Source organism: Panicum hallii, chromosome 6 (assembly GCF_002211085.1).
Source record: "Panicum hallii strain FIL2 chromosome 6, PHallii_v3.1, whole genome shotgun sequence".
In the NCBI taxonomy this organism is placed as follows: Eukaryota; Viridiplantae; Streptophyta; class Magnoliopsida; order Poales; family Poaceae; genus Panicum; species Panicum hallii.
In genome coordinates, this window is record NC_038047.1 from 25,923,059 (window position 1) to 25,944,402 (window position 21,344).

General features: G+C 45.3%; 1 protein-coding gene across 1 annotated transcript; it reads left to right on the plus strand.

Annotated features, from left to right (window-relative positions):
- Positions 1 to 8,579: 8,579 nt before the first annotated feature.
- LOC112896467 (phosphoenolpyruvate/phosphate translocator 2, chloroplastic-like) lies at positions 8,580 to 16,727 on the plus strand. Its single transcript, XM_025964440.1, has 9 exons — positions 8,580 to 9,180; positions 10,156 to 10,278; positions 10,364 to 10,516; positions 10,613 to 10,698; positions 11,397 to 11,481; positions 11,626 to 11,751; positions 11,868 to 11,936; positions 16,182 to 16,311; positions 16,405 to 16,727. Exons 1-9 carry the CDS (start codon positions 8,818 to 8,820, stop codon positions 16,479 to 16,481), a joined length of 1,212 nt encoding a protein of 403 aa, XP_025820225.1. The 5' UTR covers positions 8,580 to 8,817; the 3' UTR covers positions 16,482 to 16,727.
- The last annotated feature ends 4,617 nt before the right edge of the window (positions 16,728 to 21,344 follow it).

A 21,344-nucleotide genomic window follows, 5' to 3' on the forward strand; every position in this document is an offset into this window, starting at 1 on the left:
ACTCAACACCCAAGCGCAGGGCCAATATACAACACCCCAAAACAGGACGTAGGCTATTACGCTGCTCTAGCGGCCCGAACCTGCCTAAATTTGTATCTTGTGTCCTTGCGTTCACCTTCAAGTTTCAGATCCGGCGATCCCTCACCAAATAATCACCTACCTTAGGGTATCCCTAGGTAGGCCGACGGTAAAAACACCGATAGCTGGCGCCCACCGTGGGGATGATCATCGCGATCATTGGGCGAAATCAACGTCAATCCACTCAAGGTGGCGGATTGCTACTTCCTACATATGCATCGGCGGATCGATTCATCGAGTTCGAGATCGGATCCTTCAGCGAACGGCTACATCAACCTCGACTACTCAGCTCGACTTCACCTCGCGCTGCAACGTCGATACACCGCGGCCGCCGACCTCGATGACCCGGTTCAACTTCGGCTTGTGCCGCAATGCCCGCGCGCAGCAGCGACGAGTTCGACTACTTTGACTTTGCGAGGAGGCTCGGCGGCCTGCCAATGACTACTTTGACTTCGCGAGAAGGCTCGGTGGCCCGCCGGCGATCACTTCAACTTCGCGAGGACGATCGGCGGCCGGCCGATGACTACTTCGACTACTCGTCTCGACTAGAAACTAGTCGAGGGCGAGCCTCACAGCAACGACTACATCAACTACTCGTCTTGACTTGAAAACTAGTCGGAATCGACTCCGACTAGTTGAGCTTCATCAACAAACCGTCGCAGCTCCATCAACGAGCTCCACGGCTTCGTCGACATTCGTCCACGAATCAAGCTAAGTGACTTATATCTTTTCCAAGTTGTTCTTCACAAGATTGGCTAATTTTTTGGGTACGCCTCTCTACAGGCATGAAACCCTCGGGGGCTACATCATGATCGACTACTTATCCGTGTGCGACTCTCGATGGGCATTGAAACCCTCCAGAGCTACACTTCGTTGACTACTTTTGCGTACTGCGCATCCTCTTTGTCGCATGACGACTACTTTCTGCTCGTTGTCTCTTAACGGTCGCTAATCTACTCGAGTAGCAAATGCCTTAATCCGTGAAACCTCGAGTCTCCAGTCATGACCTAAGCGACCCATCCTGTATGAGCAAAGGCTAGAGACCTATGCGACTCGTACATGATATGAGCGAAGGCTATAGACCTAAGCAACTTGTACATGCTATGGGCGAAGGCTAAACTTGGACCGGGTGAACGTAAAGGGTGGACTACTCGGGAGATTTAAATGGCCTAAAAATGAGCTCGACACAGCAATTTTTACACCGAATAAATTTTGGTGTCTTCACATTATTACTGAGTACTACTCGGTATCTTTGCATTATGCTACATAATGTATGCATTGTCTTTCTTCAAATCAATCTTCGGCAACAACCCTCCAGGCAGCACGGCGTGCCATCACAGTTCCACTAGTTCCCAATCTCGGGGGCTGGGCAATGCACACTACTTGACATGGCTCCTTCGGCTCTCCTGGCTCGTAAGCTCGGGGGCTGGACGCCGCAAAACTACTCGAAGATGACTCATATGAACACTGAACTGAGAGTGCATAAGAAACCCAAAGTCACCGCGCGGTTAAATAAACCAGCGGGAGGCTCAATTTCACTGTGTAGAAGGCGAAGAGTTTTTCTCGGAATTTCAGAGTAACACCAATGCCACGATTCTTGGATCCTTTTTCCGAACCTAAGGGTTTTGGATTCAAGGCTCGGGGGCTGCAGGATACGTGTCATCGACTATGTATTTTTCGAATGTACTCGAAGGATAAGAAAAGAAGATTCAAGACTAATTTGACCCTCAGCTTGATTCTTCGATTCAACCTAAGGCTCGGGGGCTACTCCATATGGAGTGCGATTTTCCATCGCACCCCATACAAAAGAACACTTGAAGCTATTCGGGGCATGAGCACCTCATAGCCTTGATGCAACCAAGGAAGTACTCGAAGAAGACCTTAAGATGGAGTTTCAGAAGAAGCCGAAGACTAATTCAGAAGTACTCGAAATGTCTGCAGTACTCGGCTATGAAGAGCTCGGGGGCTTGTCAGTGATAAATCCCCTGGGTACCGCTAGGAAGCTACCCGTGAGGAAAAAGAAGTCTGATTCCTACTAGGATTCCACTGTAATCCTACTAGAACTCATACCTTATAATCCTACTAGGACTCCTACCTTATAATCCTACTAGGAACCCCATCCCCTGGGATATATAAAGGAGGGCAGGGATACCTCGATAGACAGAGAACCAACAGAGAGCAGCCAATAGACAACTCAACACCCAAGCGCAGGGCGCAATATACAACATTCCAAAACAGGACGTAGGGTATTACGCTACTCTAGCGGCCCGAACCTGTCTAAATTTGTGCTTGTGTCCTTGCGTTCACCTTCAAGTTCCAGATCCGGCGATCCCTCACCAAATAATCACCTGCCTTAGGGTATCCCAAGGTAGGCCGATGGTAAAAACACCGACAATGACCACATACTCGAACAATCCTACTGCCCCGGGTACTCTGAATGTGGTCTTGTGTATATCCTCTGGAGCCATGAAAATCTGGTTGTAGCCGGCGTTGCCGTCCATGAAACTCAGAATCTTGTGACCAGCAGCCGCGTTGATCAATGTCTCCACGACAGGCATTAAGTATTCGTCTTGAGGTGTAGCCCTGTTGAGGTCTCTGAAGTCCGCGCAGACTCGCCATCGGCCATCTTTGTTTTGCACAGGTACGACACTTGAAATCCACTCGGCATACCTGCACGGGCTGATGAATCCTACTTCTAGCATTTTCTCCACCTCTTTCTTGACTTCCGCCAGAACTTCAGCCTTCATTTGCCGCGCTCGCTGCAGAAACGGCCGAAATCCCTTCTTGAGAGGGAGCCGATGCTCGACGATGCTCCTGTCCAACCCAGGCATTTCTGTGCAATCCCAGGCGAAACAATCTGTGTATTCTTTCAGCAAAGCTATCATCAGCTCTCGTAGACACGGGCTTAACCTTTTGCTGATAAATGTTGGTCACAGCTTATCCCCAGGACCAATATTAACCTCTTCGAGCTCGTCAGCCGACGTAAACCCGTATCCTAACTTTCCGTCATCTGTTAAGTCAACGCTGCAAATGGACAAAGAATGTGATGAAAAGAGTTCCGGCCGATTGTTAAGATCGGCCGCTTTATGATCTTCATTAATCCTTGAAACTTTATAATCGATGTATGGCCGGTTGCTAGAGCGGGCCTCCTTGTAACTGCTACAATGATGCAAAACACTTGTCATCAAAAGTTTACATTTTATTCTTTGGGGCCGATCGCGGGAATCGGCCTTGCCAAGTGCGTCAGAACAGCTCGCCCTTTCGTCTACTCTATAACGCCAGTGGATAAGACCAGCCCCACCCCATTTTTTGTAGCCTCCATGCGATCACAGCCTTCTAAGCTGATTCCTGAAATCAGCTCTTGATCGTCTGCGTCCCAAATGCTCATGGCGGCGTGTGAAATCTCGATCGAGTTATCCACATGAACCACCTTTACCTCGTCTCCATCCCACTAAATCAGACATTGGTGCATCATGGAAGGGATGCAGTAGTTGGCATGAATCTAATCCCTGCCAAGTAGGACGGTGTATGTAATCTTGCTATTGACGATGAAGAAAGAGGTGGGGACAGTCTTGCTTCCCACGATCAGATCCACACTAAGGACGCCTTGTGTCTCTCATGTTTGGCCGCTGAAAACGCTCAGCGTGACGTTGGTCTTGATTAGATCTCCAGTGGACCGCCCCAACCGGCGCAGCACTGAGTATGGTATTATGTTGACCGCTGCACCGGTGTCGACCAACATCTTGTTGACAGGCTGGTCATTTATGTAACCCTTGAGGTATAAAGCCTTCAAATGCTTGTAATTCTTCGCTCGGGGCTTCTCGAATTTGATTGGCCGCGGCCCCAATTCAAGCTGGGCTCCCGGTAAACCTTCAAGACCTTGGGCGTGGAACTCCGCGGGGAGTACAAACACCATATGTGCGTCAGCCGATATTTTCGCATCAGCTCTTGTTGGCTTTGGACGCCACTCTTTCTTAGGAGGGCGCGATTCCCTTTTCTGGGTGTAATGAACTTTGTCCGCCAGATCCGAGCGCGCCTTTCTTAGCGTCTCAAGATATCTGGCCTCGGCTTCCTCCAGACTGCGCAGCCGCTGTACCCTGCATGTTTGGGAACGGTTAAGTCCATCAGGGCACCAGCGCGGCCGGTGATATTTATCCTCCTCCTCTTCAAAGTCCTCCCTTTTACATGGTGGCTGAATTTGCTCATGCTGGGGCGGCACAGGTCCCAAATGTCGAAACACCGAGACCCTTTCTGCATCACGCTTTCGAGATCTGCAGTCCGGGCAATCTTCGATAGTGGGCAATCGGCTCATACTGGAGTCCCAGCAATATTTGAAGAACGGGCAATGCCAATAATCACGTGTATCTCCCCGGTTCTTCAAACTTTTCCCAGTACGGCGCTCATACTCTTCATCCTCCTATTCACGCTGGAGACACTGCTGGTACTGGTATTCATACTTTTTGAGGAGATCGGAAGAAGCCGGCCGCTGATTCCTCACGTGCCTTACTTGCTCTTCCGTGATATATCCCTTTTCCCCCTTTTGGGGCCGATCGCAGGAATCAGCCTCTTCATTCCTAACATAGCAACGTGGCGCAGGCCTTGCCATATTAATGCCAAATGCGAAATCCAATTGTCATCTCTCAGATCAGTCATAACGCTCTACCATATTCATGCTTGGGAAGGGCTGGGTGTCGACCTTCATGGCATATTGACCTAAGATCAATCGGCCTAGTTCAATAGCTGATTGGATTTGTTGACGGAGTTCTTTGCAGTCGCTGGTGTTGTGGGTGAAAGAATGATGCCATTTGCAGTATGACCTTTCTTACAGCTCTTGTGCTGTAGGAAATTTATAGCCTTCAAGTAACTTCAACTGCTTTCCCTTTAGTAACAGATCAAATATCTGCTCAACTTTGCTCACGTCAAAGTCAAAACATTTTGCAGGCCCCTGCTGCTTCACCCACTTACAGGACACAGGATTTGCCCCCCGAGTCCACTCTGCAACTGCTACTTCTTGGTCATCTCCAGAATCTTCAGTGTTTTCTACGTCGATCAATGTTACCTGACGCTTGAACCTGTCTTGGTATCATTCTGGGTGGCGCTGCTCATATGATGTTAATTTCTGCACCAAGTGCACCAAAGAATTGAACTCCAACTGGAAGACCAGATCCTTGATCGGCTTTACCAGTCCCAAGGATGCCAACTCAACCGCCTCCTTCTCTGAAATACGGGTCGAGTAGCATCGGTTCTTGACCTCTCTGAAGCGCTGGATATACTCTGCCACGGTTTCCCCTCGCTTCTGCCGGACTTGTGCCAAATCAGCAATCCCGGCATCCGCAGCTTCCGAATGGTATTGGATGTGAAACTGCTCCTCCAGCTGCTTCCAGGTGCGGATCGAGTCAGGGCCCAATGAAGTGTACCATCCAAAGGCTGGCCCCGTAAGAGACTGCAAGAAGAACCTTACTCGTAAGGGATCTGATACTGAGATCATCCCTAATTGCGCCAAGTATCGGCTCACATGCTCGATGGAGCTAGATCCTTCCGCTCCACTGAACTTGGTGAACTCAGGGAGCCGATACTTGGGCGGCAGGAGTATCAAGTCATATTCACTAGGATACGGCTTAGTATAGCTGATCGCCCGCCTCTTTGGTAAAATACCAAATTGATCCCTTAGGATGGCGCTGATTTGGTCTACCGTCTACGCTCCTGGGGCCGAGTGCGTGTTGTCATGACTCAGCCCTGTGGCGTAAGTAGCTAGCCATGCTTGTTTGTCAGCATCTACTCTGAAAACTCCTCCAGCCGCCCTCTGCACCGAATGTACCGGATTATTGCTGTCCGGTATATAAGCACACATGTACCCATGTGGGATCTCCTTGGGCGGCTCGCTGAAGAACTGGTGATCCATAGGGTCACCTTCCACCTTGTAGATGACGTAAGTCGGTGAACCATGTGATTCTGGAGCCGCGAACGCATAAGGCACCGGTGGCTTGGCCTGGAACGACAATTCTCCTTTGTGGCTTCCCAAGGTAGGTCCCGTTGGAGAGTACTGATGCTTCATGATTTCTTGGACCACGCGCAGCGCAACACGCTCAAAAGCGTTTACCAGGCTCTCGAAGTGCCGATGCAGTGAGTGGGCCACCATGTAGTTCACCTCCTGGCGCAGAGCTCTAGTACGATCCTCTGAAGGAGTGGATAGGTCCACGTCATCAAGAGCACCTTCAGGTGAGAACCCCTTCCACCTAATGCCGTGGTGACGGATCTTCTCAAAAGAGCTGATGAGATCGGCTTCGAAGAGAGCCTTGATCTCATCGTACTTTTGCTTGTGCTCAGCAGGCAGCTCCTCGTATGTGATTGGATCCTCCCTCGACATCCCGACGCCGGAAGTTGATGTAGTCGATGAAGATGGTCCCACCGGTCGTGCAAGAATGTGTTGTCGGTCAAAACCCAGCGGCGAGCAGCAACAGGCAACACGAGGAGCCGGGAGGCTCCCGGAACTGCTGGTGGGCTTCGGTCCCTCGGTCAACGGCCCAGGATCCGGCACACGACCTGGTGTTTGGGTTGTTAGGCGTGCCACCTAACCATGTACCTGATCAGGAAGGTGTAGAAGTGATTTCAGTTAGTTTCCTGCACGCACAGACACGTTCAAATATTAGTCCGAGCCGTAATCAGCTTATCGGGTCATCCCTGATATCGGCTGTAAAGAGCCGATTGTCTTCCAGTATCAGATTGGATCTAAATATTTAAACAAAGCGTATATATCCGATAGTAATATAAACTTGCTCTGTAATCAATAACCTAATTCAATCTACGACGGTTAAGCTTTCACTGCATAACTGGAACATCCTACGCGTAGCTAAGCCTAACAAATACGAAAGATAACGGAATAGCAACCTAAACAGAGGCCTAAAAACCAACAGAAAGCCGATTTCCGGAATTATCCCTCTTTAGGTTAATACAAAGCATCAAACGTACTGCCGGATCATTTAACTCGTTTAAAGGCCCTAATCATGTGGATATTAAGCTAAATCTTTGATGAACAAAGACTAACAATAACAGATTAGATCTACTAATCGAAACAGAGCAAGGCACTGCCCTTACACTCGAGATCGGGCACGAGGACAGCTAAACGCTTACGGGTGACAAGCAACGCATGAATATAGTATGAAAAAGCCGGTGCATCCCTATAAGCGTTAAGATAACTAGTGTTACTCGCCATTAACAACGCTTCAGTACGAGAAATACAAAGATAAACAGGCAGGAATGATGCTGCCCCGATCACGCAGGCTGCACGGCACTTACCCGAGAGAAACCCTAGAACAGGGGTGGCGATGCGCCGAGAGTTGTTTGCGAATGGTTGATTGATTCTGTTTATTCGTAGTCCAAGGTAGATATTTATAGTCCGGAGACTTGCCTCTCTAATCAATCCTAACTAACTACGACATGAATTCTGGTTATCTCTATCTAAAGTAATTTAAACGCACAAAACTATCTAGATATATAGCCAATCCTGGCCTTAAAACACCCGCGCAGGGGCCGATTCTCAAGCCCATTACAATTATCCTTTAAGTCCATCTTGCTCGTGGCCCATCTTCTGACCCAACTAAATTATGGCGATAACAGTACTGCACTTTTGATGTAAATAAATTCACAAAATAATCTTGCACTAGTCTGCACATCACGTCTCTCTCCTCATGCGTTGCTCCCAGATCATCCGCCAGCCCCTTTATTGCATTCTTTCTTTTTCGATGGGCCGCACAATTTTGGAAATATTAGTGTTACGATCTCCATGTTTCATCCAGTTTGCATGAGCCCTTTGTAGCCAGTAAATTTCTTCTTGTTCGATCTGCGCAACAAGGTAGGCATCAGTCATTGACCCTCTGCGCATTTTTTCTCGATCTTCTTTAAGCTCTTTTATCCTATTCGTATCACCCTTCGACACCTCCTTTTCCCAAATGTGCAACTCAGAATGCACGTCGTTCACCTTTTGCATAAGTATAGGTCTCTCTCCCCGAGCTGCTGCCTAGCCTGCCCTCCTTATCTTACTCTTTTTTTCCGTTTCCGAAGAATTGAGGTCAAAGAGTCTGCTTGATTGCCGGCCACATCTCACCACAACCGCATCTGCGGCGCCGCCACAATTGCGACGTCAAAAATCAGCGGCACAGCTGTGGCAAGAAAATACACTAGCTGGTCCATAAAAAGCTGTAGCTGCGTCGACGAACCATCCAAACAGCTGCCTCATCTTTTTCTGGCGCCGCCACAAGTATGGCATGGCTGGTTGTGGCCAGCATCCAAGCATAGCCAAAGTTTTCTTGGCCTGTTCGTTCCAAAAAAAAAGTTTCCTTGGCCTGATTCATCACCCAGCGAAAGTGACCACCCTCTACTCCACGGTCCACCCACCCCCAATCCCCTTTGATACGCGCAGCCCCTCTGCCGTTCAATATCTACCGGTCCCAGTCCCAGTCCCATCTCTCCGAGCAGCTGAGCCTGAGCGCGGGACCGTGCGCCCGTGCTCTCCTCACCAACCGAGCCCCCACGGAGCCAACGCGCGGCCCCACACGTCAGTGGAACAGCTACCCCCATCCCATGGAGCCAGCTCATCCCGCGCGCACGCCGCTAAAATCTCACCATACCCCCCCGCACTACTCCTCTACACCCTCCCCGCCACCTCGACCGCTCCACTGCTCTCGGCTCCGGCGCCGGCCCCCCTCAACCCTCTCGCGAAGGTTCTAGAGCCTTCTCGGGATGCAGAGCGCCGCGGCCTTCCGGCCGTGCCCCGCCCGACCACTGGTGGGCCGCAGCCCTAGCCGGCCCCTCCTCCCGGCTCGCCCGATCCGCGACTCCACCGGCGCCGGCGCCGGAGCCGTTGCAGCTGCCGCCTCCACCAGATGCGGCGCCGTGGGCCCGCGCGGCCTCGGGCACGGCCTGCTGCCGGTCTCGACTGATCGGGAGGGCAAGGCCCGCCAGCGGACGGTGGCGTGCGCCGCGGCCGGGAAGGCTGGGAAGGCGGAGGAGGAAGGCGGCGGGTTCCTGAAGACGCTGCAGCTCGGCGCGTTCTTCGGCCTCTGGTACCTCTTCAACATCTACTTCAACATCTATAACAAGCAGGTGAGTGAGTGGACCAGAGGCGATGCCGTGAACTTGGGTGGGCGAGCGTTGTTGATATGAGATAGTAATTGGTTGGCTGAGATTGCGGCTAAACAGCTGTCCTGTTTGGGTACGGACTGATGTTGTTTTGTATGAATGAGTGGATTCCCGCATCAATTGCTGGGCAAAACTAGAATTAGTTGGTGCATGAGACGCCCATTCTGATATGGAGTAGTTCTTTTCATGTTTCATTTGCTTCACCGTTTTGAATCTCGCACTCTTTGCTCCACAAAACTATTGATTTTGATTGTTTAGTATTGAATTCCGGGTTTATCTCTGTAGGATGACGATGTTTGCCATAAGTGGTATTTTGTTGCTATAGAAGTGTAGAAATGGATTGCGATTTTGTATCACTCTTTGTCTTTTTGGCCCTCTTAGTGAATAAATGGACAAGTGTTGTGAACATATTTCAAGAAAGTAGAGATTCTTTTCTGCTTTTGGTGTGCAGATGTTTACTGCTAATATATATGAGATACTACAATGATTTGGTGGTTTTTGTCTCATGCAAGGTACCTATGAGGGCCTTGCATATGTTCAATTTAGATTGGACTTATAAGATTATATTTGGCTGAAAACTATGTTGACCTTGTTCAGACATGGCTTCCAACAGTCTGGCCTATTGACCACTGGCCACATTTCTAATTGTAATAGCGGCCACTTTGCTGAATAAATGTTTTTTCAATTCCTCTCATTAATATGCTGGTTTACTCAGCCCTGGCTTCAGTACTGTCATTTGTAGAGAATGTCGCTGGAAAAAGAATGTTGCAATGTAAAAATCATTCTTCCCCAGATATGTTTTTATTGAGCATGCAGAACTGATATTCAGTGTATTGTGATTGCTAGCTTAGAGTGTTTCTTTTTGCTACAGAATACTAGATTTGTCGATATCCATGAAGATAAACTGCAACTTTTTCTTGCTGTTACTGTATATGACAGGTTCTCAAGGTTTTCCCGTACCCCATAAACATTACAGAAGTTCAATTTGCTGTTGGAGCTGCAGTCGCTGTTTTTATGTGGATCACTGGTATTCTGAAGAGACCAAAGATTTCTGGAGCACAGGTAGACACCTTTGATTTGTGTTACGAACTTTAGGTTATTCATCATTTGGATCAGTATTGAAATTTGGTTCCTTTTTTTTTTTCAGCTTTTAGCCATCGTACCTCTGGCTATTGTCCATACTATGGGCAATCTTTTCACCAACATGAGCCTTGGGAAGGTTGCGGTGTCATTTACACATACCATCAAAGCTATGGAACCTTTCTTTTCTGTTGTTCTTTCCGCAATTTTCCTTGGCGAGGTAACTTTTTTGTCCCTGTACAAATTTTGTGCAAGCTACTCTACAGGTTTTGAAATTTGAAATTCATTTATCTTCTTATACTGAATGGCATGGCAGTTACCTACTGTTTGGGTAGGATTATCTCTTCTTCCAATTGTTGGTGGTGTAGCATTGGCATCTCTTACTGAGGCATCCTTTAACTGGTATGTAACAATCACTATCATTTGGATCCAAGTGTACCAAAACTTAACTATAGAGGATAAGAGCTTCTGTCAAATGCCTTACGCGCTTTTAGTGTCATTGTGTTTCTCTTTTATATTATATGTTGGTGTGCATGGACATAATTATGGTTACTCTCTTACTGATGTATTTAGCTTTAGTATGTTTCGTACAAAATTATAACTATGCTTTATTCATATTATGATATGTCATCTAGCAAATTGTGAGCTAAAGTATCTACAAGTGCTAACAGGAAATACTTAACCGGATAAATGCAATTTTATTGTAACAACATCAGCGACAAAGCCTTTGAGTCCCAATTGGGGTAGGCTAGAGTTGAAACTCAACATTAACCAGCAAAAAAAAGGGGGGGAAAGAAAGAGGAAAATAATATAGGCATCAATAATGGTGACATTGAGTGGAATCTGGATCTTGTTCATGGTAAATGAAATTTATTGTTTCAAACAGTAATTGTGATGCAGCATAATGCATAAACGAATAATGCTCAAGAAGCTAGTGTTCTAAAACTGGTTCTCTCAGCAACATATACCTTATGAAAATCATTCTTAAAGCTTATGTACAGTTGAAAAACATGGCCATGGCATTTCTTGAATTCTTTTTTATTAGTTTCTCTGAGTTCTGCTATGAAGTATTTAGCTTGCTGGTAATTATATGATAACAGGGCTGGCTTTTGGAGTGCAATGGCTTCAAATGTTACCTTCCAATCTCGTAATGTACTGAGCAAGAAGCTTATGGTTAAGAAAGAGGTAACTAAAATGTCTAGATTTGCGTCTTAAATATGGTTTATTTATGAACTTGAATTGGATTCTTTTCTTTCTCACATCTGTCTTGTGCAGTTGTACACTTCCATCTCTAATTCTGAATCCACTTCATATGTCCCCTTTGCGCAGGATCAGGAATCTTTGGACAACATTAATCTCTTCTCTATCATTACAGTGATGTCCTTTTTCCTATTGGCCCCTGTTACCTTCTTTACAGAAGGCGTCAAAATGACTCCTTCATTCTTGCAATCTGCTGTAAGTGTAACAATGTTCACTTTAAATCCATTGCTTGCAAAAAGAAAAAGATTGATAAAAGATTTCACTTTGCAGAACCATGAAGGTAAATTCTGACTGGCTTTATGTGTTTGTAGGGTCTGAATGTAAACCAGGTCCTTACAAGGTCTCTGCTTGCTGCACTGTGTTTCCACGCATATCAACAGGTTAGTCATCAAGTCACTCATCTACTCTGTGATGTATTCGATCTTGAGTTCGAGACTGCAGTCTGTTATCTATTTTGTGTTTTAATTTTATGCAAAAGTGGTGGCCAATGAGAGCAGCCTATGGTGCATGGCTGGTGCTTCTGCACTCCATGAGCTGCTCTCCTGGTTGCTTGCCCTGCACTCCTAGTCTGTGTTGGTTGGGTGTGTTTGGAAGGTTTTTAGCCCTTTCTCTGTACATAATATTCTCTTTTTTTTAATGAAATGACACACAGCTCTCCTATGAGAAAAAAAAATTATGCAAAGCTCAGAGATGGGCAGATTGCAAATCCATACAGTTTTTATTTCTCATATGTAGCTTGCAGTAGTTGCAATGGCATCAAGAATTACCTTTTACTAGAACATTAGGCGCGCTTCGCGCGCCCTATCATGACCATCATAATAGAAACAATTGGAGCGAGATCACAATAGAGATTAAAATGCTTCATTTTTGCCATTATATTTTACAAAGATTTTGTCATTAAATACATCACTGTTAAAAAACACTTAATCAATTACTGTTTGTGCATGCAAATCTGGAATTCTGTACAATCAAGTGGCTTCAGGTTTGAACTGCCATTCAGGGCAGCAAAAATAGATGGGATTTTTTTTTAGAGAAAGGACTGAGGTCCCAGCCTTTGCTTGAAGGCATGCAGGACTGGGGTTCGAGCCCCGGCCGGCTGGCTCCCAGCTCTCAAGCACAACCACCGAGCTGCAAGCTCGTCTGCTGATGGAAATTATATAAACCGATAGGATTGCTGCAGATGCCACAGAAAATGAAAATTATATAAACCATTGAGAAGTTATAATTAAAACATAATTTCAAGCTGTGGTAGAGATCTACATTACTGCCAGTCCAACCTGCAATCCAAAAGGAAAACAAACAAAAAAATGTTACGGATATATACATGGAAAAGGAGTCAGTATGAAGGGAAAACAGAACTCTTTTTTTATATGTTCTGTAAAAAAAAGAGTAAGACATATGTAGTCTTTGTTTGCAGCTCTCCTTTTGATCTAACGTTATTGATTTTTGTTCACATACAGTTACCTTCTGAGCATGTGGAAAAGGAACACCAACCAAAAGAGTAAAAGTATAAACATGAAAAGAAGCAGGGAATGGTTCAGAAAGTAGTGCCTCTACAGGGACCGAATCTACTAAACATAAACATGGAAGTCACCAAACCGCAAGAACACCTTGCTAGAAGTAAACTATCATAAAGGTCCTAATGTTGCTAGACTGGTATGTTCCTCATAGGAGATTGAAGTCAACCTGCATTATACTCTGAATTATTGATGACAAGAACTAAAAAATATATCAAACGTCAAGTCTAAAGTAAAATTCCCTATTATGTGCGTGCTAAATTTCATATTGTCCTATCGCACATGAAATTGGCAACACCAAACAGCTCAATATCAAAAGTATCATCACCCAAAGAAGAGGTCTTATTCTTACCTTGTCCTGACAACCAACATCCCAGACAATGAAGCTAATGTTCTTGAATTAAGACCTTTGGAGGTGGTTGAGGATCAGAAGCCCGTGAAGCTTCCCATTCCCAGTCACCAAGATCATATTCTTTAACACTCAAACTTGGGATAACAATGTTATCATTATCTAGGGCATGTAACAGCTTGTGAGGATACATTTCCTAGTTAACAAACTAACATTCAGTCTTAAGACAAGAATAAGTTGACTAACAATTTCATGCTATTGTCTGAAATGTGATCAAACAGGATGACTAAGGCACAAGCATACATTACAACAAAGAATTACTCATATCTGGATGAGGATCCTGTGTTGACAAAAAAGAAAAATTAAAGTGATCAGCATCATCTCTAGGGCTCCTGTGGCTACCCTAGACACATGTAGTGACATTTGGATGAGGCATACAGAAAATAGCAAGAGCATCTTTAAAAAATTATGAGGATGCTGTCTTGAAATTTAGCTTCAGAGCTAAACCCTTTGCCTAGGTAGCCAACTACTACATATGCAGCAGGACATTTAGAGAGAGCAGGAGCACCCAAAATCAAAAACCATCTTGCAAGGCTAACTTAAACTAATACACGTGCAGAACAAATCCTAGAGGCGCAATAGTTCAATCAAAAGTTAGTGAAAGGAGCAATCAGAACCCACAGCTACAAACAGTCAAACATTACCCGCCCAATCAGAACTCATAGCTTCAAAGCACAGGGAAGAAATAGAAATAAAATTGTTTACATTATTTACTTATGTAGTATGCACATTGACAGCCTCCACAATGAGTACTTTATTCGATCTGCAAAGCACAGAAATCTTAATCTAGTTCATGACAACGTGAGATCAAGTTTCTCCTTTATTACTGATGCTATAAAGAATTGTTCACAATTTGAATTCTTTCTCCCATTTGTTCCCTCTGTTTTAAATCCAAAGCACCATCACTGATTACTACAGTAGTTTGAATCTAGTTGTAAGCAGTACATCCATATAGCAACAACATAATTTTAGGTTTAGATCAAAGAGCCCTCTTTGCTAGTATGGTTTTGAGCCTGCAAAAATAGCATCTCTGCTTTTCTTCACAATCTATGACTTGAGCGTAATAGTTTGAAAGTAAATATCACACGTAAAAAATTTTCAACCTGAACCTATTGGATGATCCCTGCGAATGTATTGCTAACATGGAGCTCATTCAAGCACAAGCTTTTGCATTACCAAAATTATGAACCTTAAAAGTATGAACTGTAATATAAAAAATCCAATCACATAGCAATCAAGTCAGGTCACAGGAGGAGGAAAAGTATCTTACAAAATAAGCAGCTTCATTTATCCACATTCCTCTCCTGGTATGCCACATCGCAGTACACAGCCCATAGGTAAATCAAGACCCGAGAGAAACATTTGTGTTCCCTCCTCTTCTCCTTCTTGAAGAAGCAACTTGTACTGTGCTCTTTGTCATCCATGGAACGAATCAGCAACTGCCCATCCTTATCTGAATAGTAAGCCACATCCAAAAAAGAAGCATGGAAAAATCTAAACAAAATTGAAGGATGAAAGGAAACTAAAGAACGAATCGGAGAGAGTGCAGGAGGAATATCTCACCAGATCTGACGTTGGACGGAAGGAAACCTCTGCTCGCTTCTGAGTCGTCGCGGGGAGGCACACAGAGGAGGTCGTTGGGCCACCCTCAATTGCTCGCGCCGAATCTCTGGTGGGATGTGGCGGGGCGTCGAGATCCCAAGGCTCACCCGGGCCTGCTCACCGCGTGGATTTGTTGTGCCGTCAGGCTTGCTCGTGGTGCTTCCTCGCACCTTGCTAGATCGGAGGAGAAAGCTGAGAGGTACAGAGATTGGGGTGGAGGGGAGGAGGCGGCGGCTAAGAGAAGAGAGGGAGGCTAGGGTTAGAGTGCACAGAGGACTTTGGCACGGTGAGCAGGCCTCAGAACGCGCGCACTCTGCGGTGCCTGGCACAAGTGGGAGCAGTCACAACTCGCATAGCAGGGCCCACCAGTCAGCATTGCGTGCTCCTCTCACACTGGAGTGACGTGGCGACACGTGAAGGGTCGAGCAGAGCCGCGAAATGCGGTCGTTCCACAGGGAGGCAGCAGTGTTTAATCAACCCGATGCCTTAGAATCCAAACTCTGCTGCATTTGTAGCTGATACAAATTAAGTTGCTAATGATCTGCTTGGAGGAGAATTGATCTGAGAATTATCAGGATTTAGTTCAATTTTGGACTACATCCTAAGGATATGGCTTAGAAAGCCCCCTTCAGAGCAAGCTCCATAAACATAAAAAATACTATGCTTGATGCCATTTTGATTGAGACTGTTTCAAAATGGGAACTATATAGTATTCATGAACATTGAAGACGAGAAGTATTCATGAAACACTTCCATTTTGATTGGGACTGTTTCAAAATGGGAACTATATTTGGGCACTGCCAATTGTAGTTTTGAGAATGTCTCGTGTTCTTTTTTTTTCAAGAATCGGTTATAAGTTTCCACTGAATAGTTTCATTTTTTTTTTAATTTTTTCCTGAGTTCCAGTTGATAATGCCATCGGAACTTCTCGTATTCAATGTTCATGAATACTATATCTAGTATTTTGCACCAAAATAAGACCTGTAAAAAATGGCTGTTTAAGATTTAGTTCCTTGATGTATTCTTTCTTTTCCTTTATGCACGTGTTCCGAGGCTGTTTTCAGTGTCTCATTATTTCTCGTTTGATTTTGTTGAAGGTGTCGTACATGATTCTGGCGGTGGTGTCTCCTGTTACTCATTCTGTGGGCAACTGTGTTAAGCGTGTCGTGGTCATTGTAACATCAGTGCTGTTCTTCAGGACACCTGTTTCTCCTATCAATTCCCTCGGTAACCTTGCTGGTCGCACTTTTTTCTCTCTCCTTTTGATTGATTGCATTCCTCTGTTATCTCACAGCTACTTGCTTTCCCTTGTGTCTGTAGGTACCGCGATTGCACTTGCTGGAGTTTTCCTGTACTCACAACTGAAGAGGCTCAAGCCCAAGCCGAAGACTGCTTAAATACTGATCATGTTTTCTATTTTCTCTCTTGTGTTTATGGAGTCAAATCATGGCAGCACACCTTGAAATTGTTGATTTTAGTTTAGAAATGTTTTTCTTGAAGCAATACGAATTCACTTTTAGGATGATTTGTGGTCTTATTGTTTCGATCAAAGCAGGTTTTGAAATTTGTGTCTATAGAAGTACAAGAGCTGTAGCGTCTATGTTCCCTTGGTGTCTCAACAAGAGTAGCATTATTGCTTGATATATGGGCCGAGTCACAAAACAATGCCAAGCATGCAGCAAGCAGTTTCCCTCAGAAAACATGAGGTAAATTGCACATTATGAATAATGAAGAGTAGGGCCTGTTTGAATTGTAGGAATTCCAAAGGAAATTTAAAGAAATGGATTCCTTTGGAAAGGTTTCTCATTCTACGTTTGGAATGAAGGAATCATAGTTTTCCATTCCAGAGGAGCTACTGTCCTCCCTATGACTGACACGGAATTTTACCATTGCTCGTATGGTGGAAGCTAGAGCCATCTTTTCCTCCCAAGCGCTATGCCTAATGACCAGGGCTGAACCGGTGGGACAAGGATAGGGCCAAATAAGAAACGAAGTACAATACTTCTTTCTTTTAGTCCATAGATGTCCAGGCTAAATATTTCAGGCTAAATAATATAAAATAAATGCTATTTTGTACTTCTGCGTTCTAAAACACTTATTTATACAAAATTCCAATATTTCACGATCCTCTGTTTTGCTATCTTATCGTCACCTCTTTTCAGCATTTTTTTTCCTTTCCCATATTTTCTATTTCACCTTGCAGATTGTCATATTGGTGTGAAGCCGCCAATGCAGCCAAACTGATCGGTTGTCATAACTTATAGTCCCTATTTTAAATCTCTACTTGAGTAGGGATTCTCCCTAATTGATGAGGACATCTCTCCTTTGCATACAATGCAAGGACCGATCACTGGAGCACGTGCGCGACAGTTGGATCTCCAGGTATGTTCTAACCTTGTCAATTGTTTTTCAGAACTTACGCTTGTTTCCATGCATGTGTTATTGATTAGGAACAATGGAGAGGATCAGTAAGGACTTGGAGAAGGCCAAGGACTCAAGGAGGAGGAGCTAGGACGTCCACACCAAGGACAAGTGCATGTCCAACTCGACTTCGATTCCAACTCGGATTCCAGAACCTTACTTCACCAAAACTGATGCTCTGGCCATATATGGAGTCGGATTTGGACGTTCTATATATGGTTGGAACCAGAATTTCATAGACCTTCCAATGGCACCGGTCCCACCTCAAAATTCCTTCTGAGTCGACGGGAATCGTCGACACAAGTGGGCATCCAGAATCTGACAGGGTGCTCTGCCACCGTCTTTTGGGCCGTTGGCCCGTGTACCATGTTGAAGCCCGTTAGGGTTGTGTCCAGGGGACTTGCATGCCCCTAACTCCCTTTTATTCAGTAGCCGTCGCCACTTTAGGGTTTGGGTTTTGCTTAGATTCATTCTGTCATCAAACAGTGTCACCGTTCATCGGTTTGTGAGACCCTATCTCGTAATCAAGTCTGTTTGATTGCATCTCCTGTTCTTGCTTGTGTTCTTGATTGCGCTTGCAGGGATAAGCCTTTGTGGCGAGGTCATTCGTGTGACACGGGTGATAACCAACGGAGCAGTGGTGTAGTGATTGCGGGGTTCTGTTCGTTCGGAGCCTTGGATCATCAACGTTGAGTTCTCCCCCAATCAAGTTTACCGTACCTCTCGGAAGATCGGGACTCAACCTCCTATCAAGTGGTATAAGTTATCAGGTTGCCCGTAAGGTATACTCATGTGCCTTTAGATTTATTTTGTTTTCATCCTATAGTCCACAAAAAGCTAAATAAATTGTTACTCGTTCCAACCTACAACCCTCGCTCGGCCTTTTGCACAACTTAGTTTCGGAGTCCGTAGTTCTGAGTTCGTGTCCTAGCTTGAGTTTGGTTGCTGGTTTAGATTTGTTTTAGTTCAGTTTTGTTTATTCCATCCGCTGCTATCCACACAAACAAAAAAAATCAATCTACAGAAACTTTTCCATCCACCACCGATCCATCTATTCGTATCCAAATCAGTTTCCACCGCCACAAACCCTAATTTGGAGAGTCCTCCTTAAATCGGACATAACTTTTCGCTCGGAACTCCGATTGAGGTGAATTTTTTTTCCGGAAAGCTCTTGAAAAGTTGCACATATGATTCCCCCGCTACGCCGGGTTCAGCGTTCTCAAAAAAATTAAAAAAATCAGGAAGGCACTTGATTCGGGCTACGAAGTTCCAGCACCAGTTTTCCCAAACGCTCCTGAAATTGTACCGATCATATCTTTCATCGGTTTGAGCTGATATTTGGTGTTGTTCACTCTCTTGTGCCCCTAGTTGAGCAAAAATATCAAAAAAAATAAAAGCAAAAAAATAAAAATTTGATTCCTACTAGTGCTAAAAGACAAAACAGGAGGAATTTGCTGTTTTCTATGTGCATTGTTGGATACATGCTGGTACTGCCTTTGTGGCTCATCATCTTTGATCCTTATTCCTTGCTTGCTGCCACAACTGTTCTAATACATTTTTAGGCCAGCAACTAGGTCAAGTTCTTTGGACACTTATTCAGCATTGCTATCTGTTACTAACTTGTGTGCCACATACATATACTGCACTTGAGCCTTCCCAAGCTCCACCTTCTCCCGAGCAGAACAGGTACCCTGTGCAATCACACCCACTCTCTTCGTGTTGTCATACCGGTCACCGTTTGCCACCTACAGTGCTGGTAGGACACTCGTAAGAGCGGGGTAAGACGCATCTTACTACTTGTTTTTCCACTTCCACTTCAATGAGTATAGTCGTAGGGTTCACAACCTTTTGCCTTCGTTTCTGTTTTGTTCTAACTATGACAGGAAAGGTGCCGATGGACGAGACCTCTCCTTCTACACTTCCGGATGATACTGAGTGCTTGTCACATATGGAACTAAAAGACATGATGCGGGCGATGACTGACGCTTTCAACAAATACCAGACAACTACAACAACCACCTTTTAGAGGATTCATACAAGTGTTGATGGTCTTGCCGCACGACTGGATGCCGTGGAGGCTCGTTTTCCACACCATGATCCACCCCCCCATCGTCCCTGCTGCCGGCGGCCTTGCCCACAACGACACAGAGGACGAGTTCAACGATGATGAGGTTGATGCACAGCAGCGCCGTCGCCTTCTGCGTAATCGTCAAGGTATGGGAGGTAATGGTAGACGTCGTCCTCATGCTCCTGAGCAAGATAATGATCCTTATGCTAAGATTAAGTTTTCTATTCCACCATTTTATGGATCTTATGATGCTGAGACTTACTTGGATTGGGAGATGACGGTAGAATAGAAATTTAGTTCCCATCTAGTTCCAGAGTGTCATAGAGTTAGACAAGCCACTAGTGAGTTTAAAGATTTTGCTATCATTTGGTGGAATGAACTTGTCACTGCACGTAATGCCCCACAGACATGGACTGCGTTAAAAGAAGAGATGCATGCTAATTCGTAAGAAATTATAACGCTTTGATCAGGGTAACATGTCTGTCCAAGAGTACTACCAAGAGTTGCAGAAGTGTATGCTTCGTTGTGGGGTAGTTGAGGATCAGGAAGACCAGATTGTTAGGTTTTATGGGAGTTTGCAGCGTGAGATCCAGGACATAGTTGATTATAAGGAATATCATTCTATACAACATTTGTTTCAACTTGCTATGTTGGCAGAAAAACAACTGCAGGGTCATCAACAGCAACGGCGGAACAACACCTTCACGCCACGGCAGTTTCCGGCGCCAGCCAAAGCGGCACCCTCTGCGGCCACACCTCCCTCCACCGGTGTTTTACGCGGCACTACACCTTCAACTTCCAAGGGACACGATAGCAGCAAGTCCCAGACGCCTCCTGGTGTTGCGGCAAAGGCTCACACTTCCACTGGTCGCACATCCGACATCAAGTGCCACCGCTGCTAGGGATTTGGCCATCTGCAGCGCGATTGCCCTAGCAAACGGACCATCATTGCTACTGTCGATGGTGGGTATGCTAGTGCTTCTGATATTGAAGATGAACACATTATTGCAGCTAACATTTCAGGGTCCGATGACGGCGTTGAGGAGGTTCTTGGTACATCTGCGACCAACAATTACAGGACCTTAATTGTGCACCGAGCTTTGAGCGCCACGGTGGGAGAGGACGACCAACGCCAACGTCACAACCTTTTCAACATGTTTCTTGTCGTCAAGGACTGCTGTGTGCATACAATCATTGACGGAGGTAGCTGCAACAATTTGGTGAATGTTGAGGTGGTCAAGAAGCTTGGCTTTACCACGCGGGAGCATCCACATCCTTATCACATTCAATGGTTCAACAACAACGGTAAGGTAAAGGTAATAAAAACAGTAAGGATACATTTTTCAATTGGGTCTTACCATGACTTTACTGATTTTGATGTGGTGCCTATGGATGCTTGCTCTCTTTTGTTGGGACATCCTTGGGAGTTTGATGCTGATGCTATTCACTATGGTAGATCTAATAAGTATACTCTCATGCATAAGGGCAACAAAATTGTGTTGCTGCCAATGACTCCCACTGAAATTGTGCAATTTGAGACTGAGAAAAAGAATAATGCTAAACAAAAGGGTGTTTTCAATTCGGAAAATCAGCAGCCTAAGTTAAACAATCCTGTTTTGTTGGCAACTAAATCCGATCTTGATGAGTTATCTGCCTCTACTGGACCTTGCTATGCTTTAGTGTGCAAATATGCTTTATATTCCATTGAGGTCACGTCCATTGCTTTGGCACCTGCTATTGCTAACCTTTTGCAGGAGTATATGCATGTCTT

Excerpts from the sequence above, each read along its gene's own strand:
- LOC112896467 (XM_025964440.1), top strand. The coding sequence starts at position 8,818 with ATGCAGAGCGCCGCGGCCTTCCGGCCGTGCCCCGCCCGACCACTGGTG. Across the intron at positions 10,517-10,612 it reads CCGCAATTTTCCTTGGCGAG|TTACCTACTGTTTGGGTAGG; the intron begins GTAACTTTTTTG and ends ATGGCATGGCAG. Across the intron at positions 11,482-11,625 it reads AGCTTATGGTTAAGAAAGAG|GATCAGGAATCTTTGGACAA; the intron begins GTAACTAAAATG and ends CCCTTTGCGCAG.